The 12,220-nt window shown below is 43.7% G+C and overlaps 1 protein-coding gene across 1 annotated transcript; it reads left to right on the forward strand.

Moving 5' to 3' along the window:
• Positions 1-8,043: 8,043 nt before the first annotated feature.
• Positions 8,044-11,452, forward strand: LOC115407802 (tubulin alpha-1A chain-like). Its single transcript, XM_030118300.1, has 4 exons — positions 8,044-8,169; positions 9,786-10,008; positions 10,093-10,241; positions 10,347-11,452. The coding sequence occupies exons 1-4, from the start codon at positions 8,167-8,169 to the stop codon at positions 11,322-11,324; spliced, it is 1,353 nt and encodes a 450-aa protein (XP_029974160.1). The 5' UTR covers positions 8,044-8,166; the 3' UTR covers positions 11,325-11,452.
• Positions 11,453-12,220: the final 768 nt, after the last annotated feature.

The following is a 12,220-nucleotide window of genomic DNA, read 5'->3' on the forward strand; positions in this document are numbered from 1 at the left end:
CTAATTATCATTCCTCAGCGATCCGACGCTGCAGCGCGATGATCCTCGTCTCCATCTGCACGAGAGTGTGAACGGACGGTGCTGTGATTATCACCGCTGAAATATTCCACTGCTCTCCTCCGCTGTGCCGCTGCAGGAAGAGGAGGAGGAGGAGGAGGAGGAAAGGAGAGAAGAGAGGAGAGAGGGAGAGATGGAGGAGGTGTCGAGTGCAGACAGGCAGAGTGTATGGACAGATGGATGGATGGAAAGATGGAGGAGGCTCAAACAGCCGAGAGAAGAAGGCAGGAAGTGTGTGTGTGTGTGTGTGTGTGTGTGTGTGTGTGTGTGTGTGTGTGTGTGTGTGTGTGTGTGTGTGTGTGTTAGTGAGCGTGCTTGTGTGCTAGTTTAGCTGCCTTACACATACCTCAAAGTGTGCTGCTGTAGTTTAGGAAATTAGGTTTTTCCCATATACGACAGCATTAGCATGAGCAGGATCCTTGTTGCATTAAACCAATGATCGTCTTAACAGGATGCGTGAAATAACAAATGTCTTGCAGTGTTCCACTGAACCCAGAATAACAAAGCCATTGACCACTAGAGAGCACTGTGAACTGCAGTCAGTCTGAAACAAAATGAGTTGACACACCTCAGTAAACCCAAACACAACTCCATGCACGCATTTAAACTTCAACACTTCACTATGACCACCCACATTGTCCTATTACCGGCCGACACACACCTCTATAACAATCCACAAACTTCTCTAACACTCCAAAAAATAACTGTAATAAAAGGCACAACTCTTTAAACCTCCAAAAACCTCAGAATGCTTATAACATCTAAACAGCTATTTATACGGTACTACACACATCTTCGTTAGCCTCCATACATCTATACCACACCTCTATAGTGCTACACAAACCACAACATTTCAACACATCTCGATCAAACATCACAAAGCTCTATAATCCCCGAGGCAATTCTTTAAACCTCCACATACATATTTAACCATCCGCATGATTCCGTAATTCAGCAAACATGTCTATAACCCTCCACACACCTACGAGACACCGCACACATGTCTTCTAAGCTCCACACATCTCTATAACCCTCCAATCACATTTTTGACATTGTATACACACCTCTATGGCCTACAAACATCAACACACAGCGAGCCTTCAAACATCTCTATATAGATCGACAAAGATCTATGTAGAGCTCTAAGAATGCAGGCTGCCGTAACAATCCATTCACCTCTATGACCCTCCAAAAACCTCTATAGGGCTATACAGTCTAACGTCAATGCAGTAAAAACAGGTCACACACTTTCTCGAAACTCTACACACTTCAATAGACCTACACAACTCTACACTGGTACCTGCCACCACACACCCCTTGTATCTTGTCACAGTATACATTACCCCGCCGCCTACCTTGATATAGTTCTGCATGAAAATGTCAACACAATTGACACAAATGAATACTTCCACAGATTACTAAATAGCTCCAAACACCATTCCATACCCCCACACACCATTGTGTAATTCCATTCACTTCCATGTCCATTTAAAACACTCCATGCACATCTATAAGAATCTAGACAATTCTGCAAACCTCCACACACATACATCTATAACTATACACACATTTTATGACAACTCACAAGACACCTACTATAACCTTAACAAAATGACGACACACTTTTATATCCCTCCACACACCTCTATATATAAAACTTCACACACAACTTCAACCCTCCAAGCACTTCTCAAACCTTGTGCACACTCCACTAACCCCCAAGACTTTACTATTATCATCAACATAGAAGTGTGTGCAAGGTTAGAGGAGTGAACACACACATATCTCTCTAACCTTGCATACAATTATCTAACCCTCCACATGCTCCACTATAACGTCCACATGCACTTGAGATTGTACACACGCCTCGACAAGCCTCCAAACATATCTAAATACCTCAACACACCTCTACAACCATGCACACCTTGATAATTTTCCATGCACCTCTAAAACACTCTTGATATCACATGCTGTGTAACTCCAGAATGTTTCAAACTCCTATATGACCTACAAATAACTCTATAACTCCACAAAAGACTCTGTGAGAATTCAAACAGATCTATAACACTTCATACACCTCCATGCCCGTAGTCCTACACATCCCTAAATAAACCTTCACACACCTATATAGCCCTCCAAACACCTCTTTAACACTCCACATGTCTGTAACACTCCCCACACCTCTACAGAACACGGCATGGCTTTGAAACCTCCAAAACACTTCCTTACCCGTTCACTGAACATGACTAATAACACAATTCTTTGAACCTCTGTACACCTGTATAACCTTCCACACACCTCTATAAACCCCTCTATACCTCCTCAGGCTGCTATATACGTACTTCTGCACACCTCTAGATACGTCCTCCTAATCCTATATACCACCAATCATGCAAACATCATCTCTACATTTTCCTGTTTAGGGTCAAGGAGCCAATCCAGCCAACTATGGCTGAAGGCAGGGTACACTCTGGACAGGTTCATTATTGGACAAACACAAAAGACAAACAACCACACACACACACTCACATTCACACCTGGGAAATTTAGGATCAACAATCAAGCTGACTTGCATGTTTTTGGACTACGGGAAGAAACCAGAGCACCCGGAGGAAACCCACCCACATAAAAGGCGATCGAGCTGGCCAGTATTTGAAACCATCAAGCTAACCATTGCGAAACAACGCGGCCTATATACCTACACACACAACCATAAGTATGTACACACACCTCTTTGCATTGCTATACACTCCACACATCTATATTTACCTCCACAAATCTTTATACAATACCTTAAACACCTGTATAAAACACTGTAGCCCACCACACACAGTTATTTACATCCACACACAGCAGTTCATTTATCTACTAACAAAATTTTTCTGTACAAAAAAATTCATATAGTTTCATGGCATACGCTTTTAGACTCACTTTTCAGTCCCTCCACACATCCCTGTATAGCTTCACAAACATCTAGAACAGTCCATACATATGTATTTACCGGTAACTCCAAACACATTGATGAAACTCCACATACCACAGCAAACCTACACATACCTTCATAAAGTACGACACACCTCAATAACCCTAAACACATATCTGTGGCCCAACACATGCTCTGATAACTTTGCACACACTTCTATATCACTCCATACACCTCAGTAAACTCCAGTACACCTCTATGAATCTACTCACATTTATATAACCCTCCAAACACTGCGGCAACCCTCCACAAAACTCAATAACACTCCACACACCTTTATAAAATACCACACACCTCTCTATAACCCTCTACACACTGTAACACTCAACACAACGCCACAACCTTCCAAAGACCATAATAACACCAAAAACACATCTGTAACCCTCCAAACATGATCAAAAACCTCAATACAAACATCTACAAACTGCCACAAACCTCTTTAAATATCCATGTGACTTCCAGGAACTTCTAACCACCTCTACTAAACTCTACACACCCCACTAATCTTTCACACACATCCAGAACCCTCCAGACACCTCAATAAACCACTATATACGTCTATAAACCTCCACATATCTCTGAAAACCTTCACAACGTACTATATATACCCCAAAACCGTCCAACAAATATGGAACCTTTCCCATCCTTAGACACCTCTATTATTTCCACACACCTCTCTATATCTCTGCTATGCACCTCCACAGACGTCTACATACATCTACAAAACCCTACATCCTAAAGACCTCTACACATCACAACGTATCACAAAATTCTCTCCAAACACTATTCTATATCCTCCACACATCTGTACAGACCTTCATACGTTGCTATGTACCTCCAGACACCTGCTCACACCTTTATATACCGTCTATATAACTCATCATACTTGTATAAAATTCCAGACGCCCCCTTACCTCCATCCACTAGTATATATATTTTGACATATCTCTATCCTCCTCCACACGCTGCAATACACCACCCCATATGTCTGTATAGCTCCACATTCCTCTATAAGACTTCATACAAGCTTATATCAATCCTTGCCCCTCTATAGGTATCCCCACATCGCTATACACCTCTACACACCATCACATACTGCTATGTATCTTCACACAACCCTATACATACCTCCACCCACCACTCTATACATCTTCCACACAGCTCTTCATACCACCACAGACTTCTACACACTGATATATGTCTTCATCACCCTCCGTATACCTGCACACATCTTTATATACCGTCTCACAAGGCTCAGTGTCTCTCCACCTCAGTATATACCACCACATGCCTCCACACACTGCAATATAATGCTTCAAACACCACATATACCTCAAAACAGCTCTATTTCCGTGCGCAGACTCCTTTAACCCTTCATGCTCTTTAAGCCTCCCCTCACTTCATCACACCTGCGCAGGCACACAAACAGAATCTCAGCAAAATCATTTTGTCTTTACCTTAATTTATAGTTCAGGTCTTGTCATCCAGCTCAAGCAGAGTGCATTGGCAGTTTGTGACTCAACAAAACCATTAAATCGGCGGTAATTACCCACGCACGGGCATGTCAGCGAACGCACGCACAGAAACACGCAAAAAAAAAAAAAAATGCACACAGACACACACGCGCGCGCGAGCGCAGCGTCGTCATGCGGAGGACGACGGGATTATCGGCTTTACCTCCGGTTTGCAGCTCGTCCGACGCTGAAGGTGCGCAGAAATCGCGACGGTCACATCTTTCGGCAGCAGTCACGATGTCACGAGGATCCCGCCACTCTCAGGCCGTGACACACTCACGCTGTCACATTCCACGAGCCGCCGCTGCGTCCGCAAACGCTCGAGCTACAGTGACTGCAGCAGGATGCATCACTCCGGACCGTGTCCATGGAAACTGCGGCAGAATCAACCTACGTCACAGGGATGCATCTGTGCGCGTGCGTGTGAAAACGATGTAAAAAAAAAAAAAAAGATTGAAAACACTAATAAATAGCCACTTTTAAAAGGTTACCCTGATATTTTCATTGCTTTTCTGTGTACTTTTGTGTTTTACTTGTTTTGGGTTTGTAGGTGTTCTTTATGTATTGTAACCCCAATAAATTCACATGTGGAGTGGCTGTTAGTTCGTTTTCTTTTCTGTGCTATGTTAAATAAAACAACATTACAAACTTTACGTGAGACACTGCACAATAATCAATATAAAAATGTTGTAAGCTCTGAAAATGGAAAAAAAAGGCAAATTTGACAAACTTCAACTAACCAACAACTTTAAACAAAAAAGTCACTGGACAACAGCGGAACACATAGGTTCAGAACTTTTCAATGGTGAAACTTTGTCTGCTTGAAATTATTGGATACTGGATCCACGATCATTTCTCGTTCAAATCCACTGAAGAAAATATCAGCCCAAAAAGGTTTAAGGTTTGATCATAATCAAACTGCTCAAGACAAGCAAAGAAAAAAAAAACATTAAATGCATCAGCTCCTTCTGTCTTATTTCCAGTAGCGTCCTTGTTTTTCTCACTTAGGCCTCCCAAACCCAACTCCTCACACTTCAGACTTTCGGTTTTAAACTTTCTGTCTTTCATTTAGAAAACCATAACAGCACTGACTCAGTGCTGCTATATCAGTGTTATGTAAAGAGTCTCAAACATAAAATATTGTCCATAATTTCTGCTTCTGCTCCTGTTACAAATGAGGAGGGAACAGATATTCCTTGTGGTGCCTGATTTAAAAAAAAGAAAAAGAAAAAAGAAAAAAGAAAAAAAGAAAGAGATTTATCCATCAAGAATTCACTCACAGTTGCCTCTCTGGTGAACTCCGGTACTGCATGTTTCTGGGCTTTTGGTTAAAGGCTTGAGCCCAAGTTGTGCCACTGGTCTCTCTGCAGAAACACCTCAGATTAAGAAACCGTTCAACAGCTGATGTTCCAGTCACAGCCTTCTGCCCACCTGAATTTAGACCAGTGAAAGACCCCCACCCTCTGATGGCACCCAACAGGAGGAGGGAGGGTCTACTCAAGATCATGAAACACCCTCAGCACAGCCACAATGGTATGTTCAGGTGGCCGTGGCCTGACTGCTGCCTTCACCTCATCAAAGTGAAAACAGAGAGACTCAGAAGGAGTTTTCCCTCGAGCTGTCATTACAACTCTGACACCTGTACTGCAGTATAACATATTTGCACATCACACAGACCATAATAAATTGTACTGTGCATTCTACAGATATGACGATTTTGCCTGTTTGTGGTTCTTGTACATAAAAGTTTGTGACCGATCTGTACTTTTATATTGTCATGTCTTTCTTTTGTATTTTTTTATTTACCACTTTGACATTTGTGTTGTAGCCTTGTAGTCAGTTGCTGTATTTCACTGCCATACCATGTGACAAATAGAAAACTTGTCTTGGAGTTGGAAAGTGAGGTACAATGATTTTTATGGAACTTTATTCTTTTCTACTTACAGACCATCTTTAAAACAGTATTGCGTTGCGGTAAAAGCTATCTCATGTGGTTACATTTTTCTTTCAGGAATTCAATAACTAAATCTGTCATAGTGCGTGAATACAATCACGAGAATCCTGCAAAAGCAGCTTTCATTGATTCGATTGCTGTGACTGCAAAGCGGCAAAAATGCTAAAAAGAATCAAGGCTTTGATATGATGAATATTATGGATTTTTCCTCAAAACTAAAAGGAAAGAGGATCATGATTGTAAGAATAAATACAAAGTAACTGCTTTTATCTTTTTTATTCTTGATGTGTATACTGACTGCCACACTTATGCAGAACTTAAAATCAGACCCTTTTTCTACAAACACTGTTTGCAATGACACCTTAGGTGAAAAATCACTGAATATGCTTCTTGTACACCACTAAAATATTGCTACTTGACATTGAATAATTATATTTGAAAATAATAATAAAAAATAATAACAATTATTATTATATCTTCCTACGTTATGAATTATGTCATCTGCATTCCCATGACTTTACCAAAACGTTCAACACAGAATATAAAACAAAACTTTTTATGAACATATTTTATTTTATTTTTTCCTTTTTTCCATATTTTATATGCCGTCATGGCACACATGCAACACAAAATTAACCAATCAAATCAGTGAATGCAGTGAATTCTAGCCAATAAGAGGCAGAGCAGGGCGGGTCACGGCATCATCATATCGTCATTCTGGCTCATAGATAAGAATGTAATAGATATATTTTATATATATCTAGCACAGTGACAGGTGTCGGTGCTGAAAAGTGAATGCCTGCCGAAAAATGACTTCCCCCGACGGGAACACGCATCGACGTGTTTCTGTATGTCTCTGCTCGCATGTGCTGGATGTTTCATAAAGTATTCTTTATGAATATTTCTAAGAGTATCTTTTTACAAATTACACACACAAACCATTTTTTCAACAGACATTCAGTTACAGGGCGCAGTCACTTTTCGGCAGCTGCTTGCATAAAAGTGACTGCCCCCTGTAATTGAGTGATGTGAGGGATGACACTGACCAAAAATCACTGTACATGCAACTGCCTGATCTCCTCTGCTTTCAGTCCTGCAAAGTCTGTGAATATCACCCTGGCCTCCCTTGAAGTGGTCAGTGTCACTCCTTACATCACTCAGCTGCCGAAAGGTGACTGCGCCCTGTAACTGAGGGATCTCGGTTGATACAATGGTTTGTGTGTGTAATTTGTAAAAAAAAAAAAAAAACTCTTAGAAATATTCATAAAGAATACTTTATGAAACATTCGCACATCGTATGCGAGCCGTCTATGTGCGTTCCCGTCAGGGGCAGTCATTTTTCGGGGGGGGGGGGGCAGTCATTTTTCGGCAGGCAGTCACTTTTGGGCACGACACCGGAAAGTGTCTGGACCTGGGTGGGGCCTGTAGGCGGGGCTTGTGTCGACGCAGCGGCTCAGCCAATAGGAAGCAGGAACGTTTGACTGACAGAGAAGTGACCAATAGCGGTGCAGATGCAACCGGCGCCGCGCTTGACGTGTATAAATACCCCATCCGTCCTCTCGTACTTCATTATCTCTTACTTCGACCTCATAACAGTCGAATTGTAAGAATTCCAGTCGGTCTGTTTCAGACCTTTACCGCGATCTCAACACAACAAAATGGTAAGAACTATTTTCAAAACTCTTTGTAAAGGTCTTATCTGAAGAGGAGATGTGGCTTAGGATTTTAAGGGAGGAAAAAGAGGGAGGGGCCATCAGTGTAAACGTGATAGAGAGCTTGATTTCTACAAAATGAGACTTTAGCTGTGTTAAATGACCATTTTTAGAGTTGATCATAAGTTTTAGCCCGTAGGCTGGTGTTCGGGGGTGTTTTGGCGCGTTCTGGCGGGGTACGTGGCGGGCCGACTGAACAAAAGAGGGTTTCAGGGGACTGAAATGTGGACTGAATGAGTACTTCCGGCATTTTTCCAATTCACAAACTCCGTTGTATTATATCCTCTCCTCTACCGTCTCCTTAGTGAAAGTCGACGTGGTGGTTAATTGCAACTACGATTCGTTGACGTTTCTGGAGGGTGGATGCTCGTAAGCGGTATTGATTTTCCCCTCCACCCCATGAAACTCTATCCGTGGTGAAATGGGATGAAGTGCCCTGTCAGCGTGATGGAACACATTAATAATGCATGCCCGTAATGGATACTTCTGGGTTACTAATGGGCAGCTAGCCGGAGCCGGCGCATTGGGTGCGTTCACGATGACAAAGCCAGAGGCAGACGGCGCAGCCGTGGGGCGGAATTATAAGTCTGCCTCCAACTCGGACAACCCTATGGTTCTCCATGTTTGTGTTTCTCATGACTCCCACCGTGGGGGGTGTTTATTTATGCAAATGAAGCGTGTTATCATTGATGACGAGTGGGCTCGGGTCCAATTCCCTGCCTGTATGAAACAGAGAGGTGGGCCAGGTAGCTGCGGTGAGTTGCTCTCGAGCAGCTCCAAGTGTATCTGTCTGCGGCCTGCAAGACAGGGGCGTGTCGCGTAGTGGGCGTGTCGTGTAGTGACGTCACTACACGACACGCCCACGACACGCTTGACAATTCAAGTCATACTGCCAACTACTCTTAACTACAAAATTTCCAGTGTGTGCCCATTTAGGGAAGAAAACATTGTCTGCGCCGTAACACGATCTCAGCCACCTCTGTTGCTGACAGCAGGGTTGTCCGAGTTGGAGGTAGACTTATAACTCCGCCCCACGGCTGTGCCATCTACTTCGTCTAGCTCTGTCTACCTCTGGCTTTGCCATCGTGAACGCACCTAATGCTCTTGAGCAGCTCACAGCGGTTACCTCTGTGACCGATCTCATTTGGGTCTCACGAGTTTTCGATGCCCTACGTAGGTCCTACGTATCAGTGACGCCGGGCCAAATCTGGGCGGGGCGGCTCAAAAGTCTTAAAAGTCTGCCTCTGGCTTTCTCACGTCGAACACACCCATTTTTGCTCGAGTCATTCTCTGCGACACCAAACTTTACTTTAATGTTTAACGTGGAGTGACGTCATAGGTTGCTGGGGTGAGGGTGGTCAAGCAATGCAGCGAAACAGGAAGAAGTTTTCCGTTAGCTCCGGACGTCGTAGACACACTTATGATAAATCGAATTAAACATTTATAAAACACAAGTTTTCTGTATGCACCCTTTTAAAACTTGTTTTTATTCTCTTGTTTTCCTCATTTCACTTGAATTTAAAAAGGAGATTATGCAGCTAAATTAACCCTGTTTGTTTCCACAGCGTGAGTGCATCTCCATCCACGTTGGTCAGGCCGGTGTGCAGATTGGCAATGCATGCTGGGAGCTGTACTGCCTGGAGCATGGCATCCAGCCGGACGGACAAATGCCCAGTGACAAAACCATTGGAGGAGGAGACGACTCCTTCAACACCTTCTTCAGTGAGACTGGAGCTGGAAAGCACGTGCCCAGAGCAGTTTTTGTAGATCTGGAGCCCACTGTGATCGGTAAGTTGTGGTTGAAAATCTTTTGACTGTTTTTCTTTTTAACTGTATTCAAGTCATTCATGAATTCTGATAATGTCTTCTCAGATGAGGTGCGCACTGGGACCTACCGTCAGCTGTTCCACCCTGAGCAGCTGATCACTGGCAAAGAGGATGCTGCCAACAACTACGCCCGTGGACACTACACCATCGGCAAAGAGATCATTGACCTGGTTCTGGACAGGATCCGCAAACTGGTAGGTTAATTCAGAACATGTAGTTTAAATTTCTCTTCAAAATATGTAATTCAGCAACCTAATGTCCCATTTTTTTTCTCCTGTCCCCTCCCTGTGTGTTCTCAGGCTGACCAGTGCACTGGTCTTCAGGGCTTCCTGGTCTTCCACAGCTTCGGTGGTGGCACCGGCTCCGGTTTCACCTCCCTGCTGATGGAGCGTCTGTCTGTCGACTACGGAAAGAAGTCCAAGCTGGAGTTCTCCATCTACCCAGCTCCCCAGGTGTCCACTGCTGTGGTGGAGCCCTACAACTCCATCCTGACCACCCACACCACCCTGGAGCACTCCGACTGTGCCTTCATGGTGGATAACGAGGCCATCTATGACATCTGCCGTAGGAACCTCGACATTGAGCGCCCCACCTACACCAACCTGAACAGGCTGATCGGTCAGATTGTGTCCTCCATCACCGCTTCCCTTCGTTTCGACGGTGCCCTCAATGTTGATCTGACTGAGTTCCAGACCAACTTGGTGCCATATCCTCGTATCCACTTCCCTCTGGCCACCTACGCCCCTGTCATCTCCGCTGAGAAAGCTTACCATGAGCAGCTCTCAGTGGCTGAGATCACCAATGCCTGCTTCGAGCCAGCCAATCAGATGGTGAAATGCGACCCCCGCCACGGCAAATACATGGCTTGCTGCCTGTTGTACCGTGGTGACGTGGTGCCCAAAGATGTGAACGCCGCCATCGCCACCATCAAAACCAAACGCACCATCCAGTTTGTGGACTGGTGCCCCACTGGCTTCAAGGTGGGCATCAACTACCAGCCTCCCACTGTGGTTCCTGGTGGCGATCTGGCTAAGGTGCAGAGGGCTGTGTGCATGCTGAGCAACACCACTGCCATTGCAGAGGCCTGGGCTCGGCTTGACCACAAGTTTGACCTGATGTACGCCAAGCGTGCCTTTGTGCACTGGTACGTGGGTGAGGGTATGGAGGAGGGAGAGTTCTCCGAGGCCAGAGAGGACATGGCCGCTCTGGAGAAGGATTATGAGGAGGTTGGCGTCGACTCTGCTGATGGTGAGGGAGAGGAGGAAGAAGAGTATTAAAATACACGAAGGCACTAAACTGCAAATTACCAGTTCAACGGTTCACAAAGCAATTAAAGCAGTTGTAGCTTTGAGTTTATTCTGCACTGTTAGATTTGTGTTAAAATGGAAGTTCAACACTGTTTGAAAAGATTATCGGATGGATTGAAAACATTCCAGAAAAGCTCTGTCAAATCCTGCACTCTTTGGATCTGTTCAAAATAAATTTCCTGCAAAGTAAGTGCTGTGTGTGTCATCTTTTTGTTGCATTCTACAAAAATTTGCTCATTGATCTCCTCTAAAACTCATTCTTCTTCCTTTCCACACACTGGCCTAGCTAATTAGGATTCCATAAGTCGTCCTTTTTGATTTTTTTCTCATTGTGTATTCTCAACTTTCTTGTTTTACTGTCAAATATAGAAGAGTTGTTGGATGTGCTGTAATTATCAAAGGTGACAAACAGATGTGACCTAAAGCTAATTCATAGCCTCTGCTTAAAATAACGCGCATTAAAAAAAATTAAGCATCCACAAAAGCTCAGCCTGGAAGGAGACCCAGTTGTTTGTGCTTTGTTGCAAACTCCCGAATTTAGAATTTGTCATTTAGTGCTCTCTGGTGGTCATGTTGAGTCATTGAAATGCTGATCAGGTCAGGTCAGACAAGGAGAAAACCTGAATATCAGGAATCCAGTACACAAATTAAGAACATGTAAACTCCAAGCTTCTTTCTCTTTTTGGGTGATCAAGTCTTCAAACCCAAAAGCAGCAGATCGACAGTAAATGCATAGAAATCCCAGTGAAAAGTAGAACATTTCACAGTGTAGTACACCAATATAGATATTTGCACAGTGCAACTAGCAGAAGTGCAAATCATAGTGCTTCTGATGAAAACATGGAAATAATCATCAGTTTTTACTG

The sequence above is a fragment of the Salarias fasciatus genome, chromosome 20, assembly GCF_902148845.1.
Source record: "Salarias fasciatus chromosome 20, fSalaFa1.1, whole genome shotgun sequence".
Lineage (NCBI taxonomy): Eukaryota > Metazoa > Chordata > Actinopteri > Blenniiformes > Blenniidae > Salarias > Salarias fasciatus.